The sequence below is a fragment of the Jaculus jaculus genome, chromosome 14 (genome assembly GCF_020740685.1).
Source record: "Jaculus jaculus isolate mJacJac1 chromosome 14, mJacJac1.mat.Y.cur, whole genome shotgun sequence".
Lineage (NCBI taxonomy): Eukaryota > Metazoa > Chordata > Mammalia > Rodentia > Dipodidae > Jaculus > Jaculus jaculus.
In genome coordinates, this window is record NC_059115.1 from 76024470 (window position 1) to 76040371 (window position 15902).

At 37.1% G+C, this 15902-nt stretch overlaps 1 protein-coding gene across 3 annotated transcripts in view; it reads left to right on the plus strand.

Annotated features, from left to right (window-relative positions):
• The window catches only part of Tmem161b (transmembrane protein 161B), a 62219-nt gene that overhangs the window by 10235 nt on the left and 36082 nt on the right, over positions 1–15902 (plus strand). The window contains exons 1-2 of one of the 3 annotated variants that reach the window (XM_045134371.1): positions 12980–12999; positions 13357–13460. In XM_045134371.1, coding sequence (XP_044990306.1) covers positions 13387–13460 — 74 coding nt within the window. In that variant the 5' untranslated portion in view covers positions 12980–12999; positions 13357–13386. Of the gene's footprint in view, positions 1–12979; positions 13000–13356; positions 13461–15902 lie in introns of those variants that run through there. The other 2 variants (XM_045134370.1, XM_045134372.1) reach the window with 2 other exon arrangements.

A 15902-nucleotide genomic window follows, 5' to 3' on the forward strand; every position in this document is an offset into this window, starting at 1 on the left:
TGGTGGCTCATACCATTAATCCCAGCATTGGGAGGTGGAGGCAGGAGGATTGCCTCAAGTTCAAGGCCATTCTGTGACTGCATTGTGAATTCTAGGTCAACCTGGGTTAGAGTGATACCCTACCTCCAAAAGCCTACCCCCCCAAAAAATAAAACAGGTTAACTATGTAGCCCAGGGTGGCCATGCACTCATTGTTCTGATACAGTCTTCCAGGTACTAGGATTAAGTTGAGCTGGTTTAGCAGTTAAGGCACTTGCCTGCACAGCCAAAGGACCCAGGTTCTATTACTCAGGATCCACATAAGCCAGATGCACAAGGTAGCACATGTATCTGCAGTTTGTTTGCAGTGACTAGATGCCCTGGCATACCTATTCGTTTCCCTCCCTCCCTCCCTCTTCTCTCTCTCTCTCTCTCTCTCTCTCTCTCTCTCTCTCTCTCTCTCTCTCCTCCTCCCTCCCTCCCTCCCTCCCTCCCTCCCTCCCTCAATAAATAAATAAGTGCATGCCACCATATCCTCAAAGAGTAAGCTGCTGTTTCGGTTTTTGTCCGGCGCTGAGGATTGAGGATTTCAAGCATGCCAAGAAAGCCCTTTGTTACATTCCCAGCTCCTCTTTCTTGTAATAGCCTCTGAAAAGAGAAAAGAACTCCATCATAAAGACCTTGTATCTGAAGTAGACTTCAAAACAAAAACAAAAATACAGGATTGTTGGACTTCATAAATCCTCTTATGATTAATTCCAAAATACCATGCATTGAGGTGAGAATGTTGGATGGCTATATTCACTACTTTACATTAATTTGGAACTCTGATTTCCTTTCAGATCTCTTAGACATCTTAGCTTATTTAGTCCTTATGAGGAAGGGATTATTCTTTATTACTACTACCAATAGACTATATTTCAGAGGCCTTGGTGGTGGCATAGAAATGTTAAAATTGCAATGCTGTTTGTGCCTTTAGTTAAAATACACCAGTTGGGTACAGTAAGATCTGCTTGGGAGTTAGAGATCATTTGCCAGCTCTTGTGATTTTATAGAGTAGCAATGAGGCCCAGAGAGAGCTTTTCTAATTGCCTGTAGCTAGTGACAGAACTGCTTCTAGTATGCTTAATTATTTAATGCATTAAAACAGTCATAATTAATGCATTTTCCTAATTGTTAGCATTAAGTTTTCTGGGCTTTTGCATGTGACTTTAAATTTACAATTAAGCCGAATTTTTTATGTAAATGTTTTAATGAGCTATTTTTAGTGCACTTACCAAGGTTGCAATTTTTAGTTGTTTCAAACAAAGTATTTGTGAGATAAAGCTACTGCATTTTATTGAGAGTGTTTTTCTCAAAAACAGACACAGCCTCTTCATTTGGCTAAGTGTGGTGGCACATGCTTGTGATCCTAGCACTAGGGAAACTGGGGCAGAAGGATCTTGATAGCCTGGGCTACATAGTGAGACTCTCATACACACAAAAGTAGATATACCTTGTACTCTGATACACATAGAAAGCATGATGCATTGTCCTTTCATTATAAGTGCTAAAGTTCATTGCTGGAGATACAGTAATAAATAAATTGAATGAAAAGATGGAGCAGTTTTTTCTGTATCCCATTATTTCATCAAAATGTAAATATAGGGCTGGAGAGGTTGCTTAGTGGTTAAGGCACTCGCTTGCAAAGCCAAAAGACCCAGGTTCGACTCCCCAAGACCCACGTAAGCACAAGGGGACACATGCATCTGGAGTTCATTTGCAGTGGCTGGAGGCCCTGGCATGCCCATTCTCTCTCTCTTTCTCTCTCTGTCTCTCTCTCTCTGTATTTCTGTATCTGTCTCTGTCTCTCTCTCTCTCTCAAATAAATAAAAATAAAGTATTCTTTTAAGTAAATATATTGCAGGCGTGGTGGCGCACACCTTAAATCCCAGCACTCGGGAGGCAGAGGTAGGAGAATTGCTATGAGTTTGAGGCCACCCTGAGACTAAATAGTGAATTCCAAGTCAGCATGGGCTAGAAGCAACTGTGCCTCAAAAAAACAATTAAGTAAATAAACATTTCAACTTAATTGATAATTACCATGGCATGTTTCTGGGAGTGAGGTGAGTATAGGGTGGAAATAAAGTAAATACAGTTTCTGTAGGTGAGATCCTTTCATTACTGTTCAGTTTTGCATGATGGTGGGTAGTTTGAAAGTCTACTTATTTTTTAGTAGAAACTGAAAAGCCATGGAAAATTTGATAGAGAAAATGAATGATGAAAACTGTGTGAACAAGATGATTTGTAAATATCACTTGTGTCTTGCTTTAGCAAGGAGCTTCATGGAATGTAGACTTGTTGGGTTATTTTCTACAATGTCAGGAAACAGGAAAAGTGGCAAAAATTTTGTGTGCCTTACTCTGTTGATCTTTTGCTTGGTACTTAGCAGTGCCATGATGGAACATTTATGCATGTCTTGGCTAGAAATGAAATGACTTGTTAATGGCTTTAAGCATACTTCATTCTTTGTCATCATTGTAATGATTGTAGCCTTGCTTTATATGAGATATTGCATAATTTATTCAAACTACTATAACTAGAAAATTGTCTTTTAAAATAAACAACTGTTAATTTCAACACCATTCTGTTAAAATGGTTAATGGTTTATGAATTGTATTTAATTAGAATGCCTCCTAGTCTTGTGAAAAAGTATGTTTATCTGTGCTCTGATTGCTTAGTCTTCCACTTGCCTTATCAACTTATATTGAAGAAAATGTCTTATTTCCAAATTTAATCACATTTGATAGATGACTTAATATCATAATCTTCACCAAAAAGTCTAGAGCTTGAATGTAATTATGCTAAATTAATATATTTTACTATTCTATAGGTCTAATTCATAAGAAAATTAGTATGTATTTAGGTATTTAATTGAGGAGTTATACTTTTTCATTTTTAGTTTTAAAATTAAATTTCTTATTTTTCTGAATTAGAAATTAGATTAGCAATAAGAACTTTTGTATTCCTTTTTTGGATTTTGAATTAGCAATAAGATTTATGCATGTACTTTTTCTTTTAAAGAAGATATATTGGTGAACTAAACTCTAAGCAATTCAAATTAACATTTGTCTACTTGAGCTTTTAGGTCATAGTTGGTAATGTTTCATATATGCTTCTATTTGTAGCATTACATGAACTATATGTAATTGGCTTTTATAGACAAAGATAGCAAAATATCAGCTATGTCACATGACTTAATAAGTTAATATTACAAGTTAGTTGCCAACCTTACTCTTTAACTACTTTTCTCCCAAATCTTTCTGATCTTTTCATTTCATACATGTCTCTTTTAGCTTTCAGTCCAGTTTACTGTTTCTAAGGGTTTAAGGTATTATGTTATAAAAACAGATCAAGGCAAGGCTGCTCTACTTAATGGACTCTAGTATACGGCAGAAATTCTACAAAAATAAACTTCTAGTCTATTCATTATTGTTTTATGCTACTTTTTTCCAGCATTTGCAGTGTATGGAAGGACTTCTGTTGGATTAAAAGTAAACTGCTCTTCATGCTATTGAAAGACCTGTTAGAGTGACTGTCTTCAAAACCCAGTGTGGGTTGGCCTGTTGTCATCTACCTGTTTGTTGATTTTATCTGGTCTTCCTTCTCAAATTTCTAGACCTCCTTTCTCACATTGATTTTGTTGGTAATAATAATAATTTGAGAATTTTGAAATAGTTTATAATGAGTTTTCCAGAAGAAATACACATACTAGGAAGGTATCTTGGCCTGGTTTTTCTTCTCTTCTGGCCAAGTTCATGTAACCTGTGAACAGCACAGTTTTCAAATGTAGTTCTTAACTATGCTTATTTATGCTTTCTGTAAGACAAAGACTCATAAAACTGTACTTTTATGTTTTTTAACAAACTTGTGTATTTATTTGCAAGAAGGAAGGAAGGGACACAGAGAGAGAGAGAACACGAGCCTGCTACTTTGTGCATCTGGCTTTATGTGGGTACTGGGGAATTGGGCACAGGCTGGCAGATTTTGCAAGGAGTGCCTTTAATCACTCAGTATCTTCCCAGCCCTACTGTTAGCTTTTGATCTAATCTCCTGATCATTAAGTAGTAACATTGATTCATTCCTTTTGCTATGTATTGAACACATGATGCAGGAATTGGGGTTCCTTGGAAATGCACCAGTATGTCTGTTTAGAGCCACAGAGCTTTTCTTGTCTTTATGTTAAGCCATAACCCTGAAGTTAGGGTGCAAAAAAACTCTGTCACACAAAGCATATTGAATCAGAGGCCTCTGTATTTCTTATGACTTTAATTCCAGCACCCTGGAGGCAAAGGTAGGAGGATCTCCATGATTTCGAGGCCATCCTGAGACTACTTAGTGAATTCCAGGTCAGCCTGAGCTTTAGTGAAACCCTACCTCGGGGTGGTGGGGGATTGAAGTGCAGACTAAATGGTAGAGTCACCGGCTTTATTAGACTGCAGATAGAGTTTAAGAAAAGGAGGAAATCAGAGCTTATGCCGGGAGGTATGAGTGGAGTTCGCTGAACTTTTTGCCCATGAGCTAGAAAGAGGGGTTTCCAGAAATAGGAAGTCCACCTAGAGAGCTGTATGTTCTGGGTGTCAGCTGAATTGATGAGTCTGAGGGGTGTCTGGTTGGCAGCGTAGGACTCTCCATCCTGGTGTAGCTTTCTGGGTCCATGGAGCTGTCCTTTCTAGGGAGAGAGTCAGGTAGGACCAAAAGATCCAGGGAGGGAACTTCTTACTGCCAGTACAGGCTCAAGGACATTATATTCCTTGCTTTTATGTTGGGGGACCCCTGTCATCCCTAAACTGTCTCACATACACCCCATTTACACATGTCTGTGTCATATGTATGCATGTATCTGTGTTCTAGCAACTATCAGGTTTTGCTTATTGTTTAGTTTCTTCAAGGAATAATTCCCTTTGATTTTTTTTTTTTTTTTTTTTTTTTTGCTTTTCGAGGTAGGGTCTTACTCTAGCCCAAGCTGAACTATAGTTTCACGGTGACCTTGAACTCACAGTGATCCTCCCACCTCTGCCTCCCAAGTGCTGGGATTAAAGAGGCATGTACCACCACTCCTGGCTCCCATTTGATTTATTTATTTCACAAAAAATGGGCGTGCCAGGGCCTTCAGCCACTGCAAATGAACTCCAGACACATGCACCCCCTTGTGCAACTGGCTCACGTGGGTCCAGGGGAATTGAACCTGGGTCCTTTGGCTTTGCAGTCAAATACCTTAACCATTAAGCCATTTCTCCAGCCCTCCCATTTTATTTTTATGTAATTACTTGAGTTTTATTTTTTTCCTTACATGGATAATTACTGTTCTTATGTCTAATTCTCTTTTTTCCTTAAATAAATAAAATAACTTACTACTCCTCACTTTGCTCTTGCATTTATGGCATTGTTTGGACAATGGAGCTAATTAAGTTCTTCTGATTTCTTTTGTCTTCCCTCCCCACCCCACCCCACCCCCGTTCTGAGGCTTGAACACACAGCCTTGTACATGTTAGACAAGCACTCTACCACTGAGCTCTATTCCCAGATCCTTTAATAACAGTGTTATACTTCTGAAATATTTTTGACTTGGCTACTCAACTTAAAATCAAGAAATATTTCCATAAACTTGCAGAAAAGTTCATTGTGTGTAACTCATACCACCAAAGTTTGGTCATGTGGGACATCTCATTATTTCTGCATCATGTTGTTTCTTTTCTGTTTGTGCAGGTAGGTATACTGACCTCAGGTTTTCTGCCTTTCCTCTTGTGACCTTGTGATAAATGATTTTAACCTAGTCAGGTGCTATCTCTGAGCCAATCTTTCTAGGTGTCCCTTGTAGATATAATTGCTCCCTTATCTTGGAGTATTGCCATAATGCTGGCACTGACCTTTAAAGCTACTTTGTATTTGTTTTATTAAACTTCAGGAGTTTGATAAAATCAACGTACAAATGAAACACATCAGCCCTTTTCTTTCACATTGAACTTAGACATCGATTGGTTCCAAGTCACACTGTAGAAAAGATTATAGGCAAATCAGTTGTATTTACATGTCAAAAGATAAAGTTTTTTCATTATGTTTAAACTAAAGAGATTATGGGATTAAAAGTTTCATTAGTTGAAAGATTATAAAAACAGTTTAGGGAGCCAAATAGAACACTTGTCCAGAACTACTTGTCATTAGAGTATTGTGTACTCTGAAGAGGTATTCTCTATACAGTAGTTTGTCATCATGCTGTAGCATCTTCTGAATGAAATACCTATCTTTCAGTGGCACTGGCTGCTTGCTTTCCTTTCTCTTTTGGTTTGTATTGATATGCATGTGTATGGATATATTCATATGTGTAACATGCATGCCACAGAGTGTATATGAGGATCAGAGGACAGCTTTCAGGTTGATCCTCACCTTTGCCCCCTCCTTTGAGGCAGGGTTTAATCTCATATTGTTCACCACTGCATTAGTCAGGGTAGCTGGCTCCCTGAACTTCTGGCAACTTTTCCTGCCTCTGCCTTCCTTCTCTTGTAGATGTGGCTGGGAATACCTACCGCCTGGCTTTTTGAATGGTTGCTGAACTCAGGAGCTTATGCATGTGCATGTGTACTTTATCCACTGAGCCTGTCCTCAGCACCTGCATGCCACTTATAAATCTCTAATCATCAAGCATTCTGTATGAATTTGGTTATTTCTGTATTAAGAATTATTTCCAGATACTTAACAGAAAAATTTGTTGGGTACAATTCATACTTTATGACTGTAATCAGATGGGTCTTAATGAACTTACATATCTATCTCATCTGCTTGGTACTTTTATATTTCACTCTACATTAATCAATAATAAAACTCTTACAAACCTGATGTTTGTCATTCTGTCTTGTGCACATTGATCATGCGTACCACAGTAGTGTGTTTTTTATGTTCTGAAAAGCTGATGCATCCAAGGCTCTCCTTGGGAAGTCTGTCTGATGCTTGTCAGCTTTCTTGAGTTTCTTTCAGTCTATCACTTTCCTGTCAGTAGCTCTAATATTCTACCAACCACTTGAACTGAAACATCTTGAAGTAACCTTTGAGACATTTTTGCTTTATTCCTACTCTTTATACTTCATGTTCAATCACATTCGAGTTTGATTTTCTTCGGAAGTCATCTCTTTGTTCATTCTCCTAGTTTTAACCACTTCTTGGCCTGAGGTTTTCTCTTAAATCAATTCATGGTATGTCTTATTTCCTGATATATTACTCCATCCCTCATCCCTGTATGTTTAGAAGATTCCAAAATGATCTTTTCATTAAATGTGTAAGTTAAGTACTTTCTGTGTTAGATTGTTGTTTTCTGTGAGGAAATACGGTAAGATTAAAAAAAAATAAGATAAAAATTTAAAGGAAGATTATTTTGGCTCGCAGCGTTAGATGTGTCAGTTTTTTGTCCACTTAGCTCCATTGCTGCTTCCCTTCAGTGAGGCAATATGTCATGGCAGGATAAAACTGTCTGCTTCATTGTAGAAAGAAGGCAGAAGGGCAGACAGGATGAGGTTAAGGCCAAGCAAGGACTCCCCTTTTCTGGTGACCTATTCCTCCAACCAATCTCTCTCTTTGTTCCTACTACCTCCCAGTAACATAATCAAAGTATGTCCACCAGTGGAGTATCCATTGATCTGAGGTCTGAGCCCTCATAATCCAGTTACCAGTTATTGATTGGATTCACCTGCTGGACATGAAGGCTTCAATCAGCACGTGAGCCTTTTGAGTGGGCATTTTACCTCCATGCCATAACACCTCTTTCTCTTCCCTGTAAAGATTCTCAGCAGTCTAAAGTTTGGTCTTCATCTTGTTCCTCACACTTCCTTACCACTTGCTAAAGTCTGTTTTGCGTAGCTTTTTACTGTTGTATGTACCTTCTAGCTTAGGTTAATGCTTGTCATTTAGCCTGGAACTGTCTTGCTTTTCTGTTTGTGTGGTTCTAGTTTCTGTTTTGGGCCTCATGAGTCCTATGGAACTTTTATATCCAGTTTTTAAATTTCTATGGCAGTTATCCATTATACGATGCAATTTGGAACTCAAATGTTATCATAAAATTTATTAAAAATTTTTGATGTATACATATAATTTTTTTATGATGGCTGCTTCAGTTAGCTTTTTCTTGTTTGGACAAAACATCTTACCCAAAGCAGCTTATGGAAGGAAACGGATTATTTATTTACTTATAATTTTGAGGGAAAGTTTCATCATTGTGAGGAAAGCATGGCATGAGCAGGAAGCTGCCACAACCTGAGTAGAAGTGCTCTGAGTACCCGGCTTGGAGCTTGACTAATAAACCTCAAGGTCTGCCCCGAGTAACACATCTCCTCCAACAAGGCTCTGACTCCCAAATTGTCATTATCTGGGCATGAAGTATGAGGTTTAATTACAACATGTTATATTCAGACTACCACAATGACATAATTTATACTTACAGTGGTGTTTAACATTTTCTTGAGGTACTGAATCACTTGTCACTATGTGACAGTATACATACCTACCTGCCTGCTTACCTGCCTCTTATCACCAAGGTAAGGTAGGCTGCAGCCCTACCTCTTGCCGTTAGCTCCAGTTCTCCCGTCACACTTGGGTGAGATGTTTCATTGATACCCAGTTGTTCCTCATTCAGTCATTACATGGAATCCAGAGAGATTTTTCTTGAATACACGTCAGATCATAATGCTTTCCATGGGTATTTTATTGCCTTCAGGTTAGGTTCTTAACCTGTTAGTTTAGTATTGGCCCATCATGTGTCCTATTAGCACCATTGACTTTCCAGGCTAGGTCTGCAGTTGTTGACTCATGCTTTGCTTTCCAAAATGACCTTTCCAGGTTTCTTACCCTCAGCAATTTCTCTCCTTTTGCTGTATTAAATGTTTAAATGTGTAGTCCCATCACTCTTTAATATAGTGTACTGTTCACTGTCCTAGTGATCAGCTGCTCTAGGAAGGCCAGGAACCTGTACTTTCTCCAGGTTGACAGTGTTCTGAAGCCCAGCTGGGCATAGTGGTGCACACTTTTAATCACAGCCCTTGGGAGGCAGAATTAGGAGGATCACTATGACTTTGAGGGCAGCCTGGAACTACAAGGTTAGTTTTAGCTCAGCCTGGGATAGAGTAGGGCCCTACCTCAAAACACCACCAACAAAACACACACACACACAACCCTACAGACTTAAGTGTAAAAGCCATTAAGCTGCTAATTAAGTACCTCGGTTCTAGCTATGTCTGTAGTTGGGTAGTTCTGTGATCTTGGTTGTTTAGATCCTGTATTCTTGATTGTAAATTGTCCAACACTGGTTTATATAAATGCTTAATATGTGAATTCTCAGGTTTACATTAACCTAGGTTGAAAAGACAAAATTTATACTTCTTTTTATAGTTAAATTTATTTGAGTCTTTCTTGAAGGCTGAGGAGATGACTTGGTGGTTAAAGGTACTTGCTTGGAAAACCTACTGGCCTATGTGTGATTCCCCAGTACCCACGTAAAGCCAGATGTACAAAGTGACTCATCCATCTGGAGTTCATTTGCAGGGGGCCGTAGCATGCACATTTATTCATTCATTCACTTATTTTCTCTCCCTATCTCCTTGCAAATAAGTACAGAAAGACAGAGAGAGAGGGAGGGAGGGAGGAAAGAAAGCCTTTCTTAACATGTCTACTATATCAAACACTAAAACAAATTGGAGAGGAAAAATGGGAAGGACATTGGATAATTGGGTAATATCCTTTGTCCTTTTATTTTTCTCCTAATGTACTCACTTGGGGTGATCTGAGTCCCCAGTTTACATGCAAATATACCTTCTAATGGTAAATAGTGTGTGTTTCCTTTGAATCTGGTTGTCAGCAGGAGAGCTAGATTAATGAAACATAGCAAAACATCAACTCCACTGAGATTGACACAGTATTCAAAGTTTGAATTTTATAATTGAGGTATTTGTATTTAAGTATTGGTATTTTGTTTTCAGTGGGTTGACAAGCAAGATAAAACAGTGATATTTGTTGTATTTTATATCTTGGAGAATTGTTTAATTTTTATTGGCAAGAAGTTTTTTAACCTACTCAGAAACTATTACTGACAGAAATTGAAATGGTCATTCTTACAGACACTAAAGGCAAATGACTTTTTTGGGGGGTTTTATGGCCTCAGGTTAATAGATGTGGAAAGGTTGAAACTTAAGTTAGCCCAGTGTCTCATTTTCTTGGGTGCTTATGAGCTATTTCATAAATTACTTCCCCCATTTCAGTTATTGAAAGAATCAACCTAGAGGAGTGAATGCAGACAGCAACCATCCCTTGGCTCAGGTCATTGTTTTGAAGCATTAATAAAACCATTAAGGCTGTTGAGTCAATGACCCATATGGTTGTGTGTTGTGAGATTTCAGCCATGATGGACTTAGTAGCTTCATTGCATTTCTGCTCAGTTTAGCAATTTTTTATTGTGAAATTTATGTTTAAATCTAAGATTAAATTTATTTAAGCATTCTCCTTTCATTAAAAATAATGCAAAATATTCATGATATTTGATTTTCAAACATGTCAAAGATTCTGCTTTTGTGTAAACTTAGGAATACATGCCAAGTTAGGTTATTGGAATGGCTAGTTTTTAAAAGATCATGTCTCTTAAGTAGATACTGTAATTGGTTCAAGTCTGATATGGACACTTTAATTGCAAATTGTATATTAGTGTCTTATAACTTAATCTAAGTTCAGTGTGAAAAATATATTAAGTTGATAACAAAGTTCTCAAAATTGCTATTTTGAAAGTGTGTTCCAAGGACTGTTCTATACTAGTGTGTGAAAAGAAATATCTTAGAGAAAATATTGTTTATGTTATTTTAAAATTCTCTTTGTAAATTCCTGTTTTAAAGTAAAAGTGACATTTTCTTTTGGTAACATATACTGACCTGACAGTGACACATTTAAGAAATACATTGATTTCTTTTATAAAATTGGAAGATTTCTATTATGTAATAATGTATTTGCAATAATATATAGATGAAATTTTAGAAAGGTATTTTCAACTTCCTTTCAAAAGAGGGAAAGGACATAGTAAAAAAAAAAAGAACTGATTAAGGTTACAGTTTTGCTTTGAATACTGTTCAGTACTACATTAACTAAAAATACCAAGAATTTACTAGCTTTTCTATAGTGTTTGCGTTTCTAAAAATGAACCTAATTTCCACTTTGCATTTATTTGATCAATCACTGAGTTCTCCAACATTATCTCTAGAATGCATTTTTCCTGTGGTCTACAAAAAATACCACCATGTTATCGTTTGGGATCCGAATTATTAGAAATTGGACATTAATAATAGTCTGTTTCCCTGATTTTTGTTAGATTATCTGTGTCTTAAACTAGTTTTCAGTTTTAATAGTAAGTCTGTCAGCAATATCTCGCTACAGTTAGTTAGTTGAAGGAAAGGAAGAGAGTTGGGCAAGATGACCCTATCCCTGGTTCATCATAGTCCGTCATATATTTCTTTTAGGTTACTCTTTCTGAAGTACCATTTAATAGTTGTGACTTTCATTAGCCATGACTGAAGTAGTTTCTACTATTAAGAAAAGCTACCTGTACTGTAATAATTTTCATGTTTGTGAGAGATTGTACTAGGTGACTTTGAAGAGTATGTGTTGTTACCACTGTTTACACAGTCAGGTTGAGGTTCACATTGCCCACAAAACTTTCCCTGACTAAAATCCAATCTTTGCCTTTCAAGTCTATAATCTCAGTATCCAACCTTCTGACTTAAAGTTCAAGGGCTCTCTAATTGCATTCAGGCTGTGAGGATTACAGCGCTTCTATCAGACAGTATAGAAAAAGTAGGATAGTAAATTCAAGTGTTAGGAAATGTGAAAGAAAAATAAAATTACCTTTGATGTTTGGTGAAGTTAAAAAATGATCTGAACTATAATTCAGTTGGTGGAGTTCAAGGCATTGAAATATTCACAAGTAAAAGTATACTTGGGCCAGGTGTGTTAGACAGATAGCCTGAAACAGTCCTATTTGAAGCACCACTTATAGTTGTTGCTTTTGAGCATCTATATATTTTCCTTTTTCTAAGTAGGTGATTGGCCCTTTACTAATTGACTTGTGAAAACTCTGTGTAATACCTGGTAAGTAAATTTTTGACAAGTTACAGATATTTTTCCTGATCTTTTAAAAAATATTTTTATTTATTTATTTTAGAGCAAGAGAAAGGGAGAGAATGGGCATGCCAGGGCCTCCAGCACTGTAAATGAACTCCAGACACATGTGCCACTTTGTACATCTGGCTGCATGGGTCCTGGGAATTGAACCTGGGTCCTTTGGCTCTACAGGCATGCGCCTTAACCACTAAGCCATCTCTCTAGCCCCTTTGTCATCTCTTGACATAGTTTATATTGCTTCTTCTTCAGAAATTAGATTTTTTTTTTTCCCAGCAGGTTTTGGCCTAAAGTTTTATCTGTTAGAAGACTAAAAACACTGTTTTTTGAAAAGAAAGTTTTAATGATTTGTGAGTAGAGAGAGGGAAAGGGGAGTAGGGGAGACATGCCTGGGTCTCTCTCAGGTACAGACTTTGCTTGCATCTTCAATACAGCTGCCTTTACAGGAACTTAGGCCAGTGGGCTTTGTAAGCAGCTGCCTTTAACAAAGTGCTGAGCCATCTCCTCTGCCCTGAAGAATTTGTTGGATGTTGCTGAAGACCTGCCCACTAAAATTTTCTTGCCTGGTTGCCTTTGGTTAAGTTCTGCCATCAGTCTGCATAGTCACTGTTCTTTAGGTATTAGTACCCATTTAGAACGAGAAGCCAGGTTTGCTGGTTGGTTGGTTTGTTCTTTGTCTTCTGTTGTGGAGAGAGGCAGTTTTGTCATGAAGTCAAAGTTGGCTTCTAATTCACTCTCCCAACCTCAGCTTGCTGGGTACTCGCCACCAGCCTTGGCTTGGTAGAGCACTCTCAGTCCTTGCCATGCTGCTGTCTTCAGTGCAGAGTAGATCAGAGAAGGGTGAGGACGCCACTACTTGTTTCCTCATACTGATGCCGTAATTTATTATACTCAGTATTTCCTGGCAATGTTTTTTGAATGTGTGTCTAATTTACTTAACTTTTGTTCACATGGATGTGATATTTTGGTAAGTTATAGAAGATTATGAGATGATAACACACACTGTTCTTTAAGTTTACACTAAGCATGTTTACCTAAACATACTTATAGCTAAATGCAATATTCAGTATTCAATAATAAATATTCAAATGATTGTTCTTAAAATGCAATTTTTTAAATGTACAGAAAGTTTCCTGGTGATGTCCCCAACTCCAAATTCATGCATTGTTAAATTTATTTTTTGTTTTATTCACACAGGGTGTGATAGGAATACAGCTGGTTGTTACCATGGTGATGGCTAGTGTCATGCAGAAGATTATGCCTCACTATTCTCTTGCTCGATGGCTACTCTGTAATGGCAGGTAAGGAAAGGATGGGTTGGATGAGATGGGCACTTGTTTTTTTGTTTTGTTTTGTTTCTTTTGAGACAGGGTTCCATGTAGCCCAGGTTGACCTAGAATTCCCTATGTAGCTGAGGGTTGCCTTCAACTCCTGACCTTTCTCCTTCCATCTCCTAAGTACTGGGATTATAGGCATATATTACCAGGCCAAGGTAGTGACTGGTACATTCGTTCTCTCTTTAATTTATAACCCTGATTAACTTCGTAGACATACTAATTCTAGTTTCTAAAGGTATAATAAAGGAGTGTTAATGAGAAAATCTTGTTTACTTTTTCCTCTTGTCTGACACGTTAGTAGTTGATCTACATAGTAGTATAAAGGTAATAGGGTCAGGGAAAAGAACTCAGTCACCATCTTGTCTCTTTTTCTTCTCTCCGGCCATTGAGGAGACTTGTCTACCTGTCTATCTTTTCTAGAATGTCTTTTAAAAACTTATGTTAGCAAGAGGGTAAAAACCAAAGTGCTTAAATGTTTTCACCATCTTTGGAAAAAGTTACTAGAAATTTGTCCGTTTCGGTGTTTCCATTCAAAGAGGTTCTTTGTTTCATTGCAGAAAATTTTATTTACACTGTTTAATTCATGAGGAAGAAAGGTGGAGTTACATTGCAGGATTTTTACTTTATCTGTGGCATTATAAACTCACTGCTCTGTAATGCTTCCTCACAAAAGACCCAGTGTTCCATGCAGAGATATCTACAGTGAAGTGAAGTCTGAAGTTAAAAACAGTTGATATCATTAGGCAAAAGATTTTTTTTTTTCTTACATCTGTATACAGAAACTCATGTTAAATTTTTTTGTAATTCTGAAAGGTACGTGACAAATTTTGTACCATGAGAACTTTGATTTTTCATTCCAAATAAATAACCAAATTTTGTTACTGCTTTCTGTGCCCACGTTCTTTTGTCTCTACCTTTTGATGCTGGAGCACAATGAGCGCTTTCCTATGATTGCACGCATATAACAAATCAGCCCGTAATTTAGGGTCCTTCTGCTCACAAAACTTCAATTTCTTGCAGAGAATTTATTTTTAATTTTAATTATTTATGCTCTCTAGGCTTTTTCTTAGTAATATTCACATATAATCTATTCAGACTTAAAACTATTTTATAATGATACATTTGTGTGAAAATATAAGAGTTAGCTATTTTTACGAGCTAAATAATGACTAAAGTTGTGATAAAGTTGAGAAGCCTGTATCAGAACTATTTGTAAGTACAAATCTGTCATCTTTACTGCATAGGTTTAATATAACTGCATAACCTTGTTTGTTTGATCTATTTCTTATAGATCACGGAGTGGTAAAATATTGCCGTGGTAAAATATCATTCATTAGTTCTAAGTAAATTAATTTGGAAAGTATGTGGAATACATTAGGGTAGCTTATTTTTGCCAGCTTTGTTCATTTCTGAAGTCTCTGATTGTGATCCAGTGACATGTTCAGATCCCCTTTGGCTGTGGAGTTCTGACCAGTCTTGTTTTGTGATCTTGTGCATTTTATGTCCTTACATATGGTACTTTCTATCTATTTGTTTCTGTAAAACCTATATTCTTCATTAAAAATTAAGGCAAAGACCACTAAGCTATGTACTCAGCACTAAGAGGTTTTTGTGTTTTTTTGACAAGAAGGTGTAAAGAATATTTTTTTTATTAAAAATTTTTATTTATTTATTTGAGAGCGACAGACACAGAGAGAAAGACAGATAGAGGGAGAGAGAGAGAATGGGCGCGCCAGGGCTTCCAGCCTCTGCAAACGAACTCCAGATGCGTGCGCCCCCTTGTGCATCTGGCTAACATGGGACCTGGGGAACCAAGCCTCGAACCGGGGTCCTTAGGCTTCACAGGCAAGCGCTTGATCGCTAAGCCATCTCTCCAGCCCAAGAAGGTGTAAAGAATATAAAAGGAACTAAGTCTTTAAAAAATAAACATGAAGTTTATTTTCTTTGTGATCTTGTTTTTATAAATATAAGTCTCTTATACCAACTGATTTTTGAGGCCAAATGAGATCCTGTTTTAGTAATGATACTTTTCTATAATAGCTTCATCTTCTTGATGTTTTGTTTTGTGCTTTTAAGGTTGTCTACTTCTTAAAATGTTAGTGCTGAAATTTCGAGGTCATAAAAACCACTTGCTTAGTGTTGTTACTAACTTGTTTGCATAAAATCATTGATAAGCTTTTGGAATAATTACTGTTTTACTTACCCTTTTCAGTTTGAAATGATGCTATTGTAATATTGGAAAAAATATCAAATCCCTTTTCAATTGCTTATGGACCATTGATCATAAATGCCACTTATATTTTAAACCATCCTAGCAGTTGAGTTAGAGAGAAATTTGAAGGCATATTGGGCTCTGTAAAATATTTAAAGAGTTTAAGGGAAAAGGTTCCTGTGGATATTTTATAA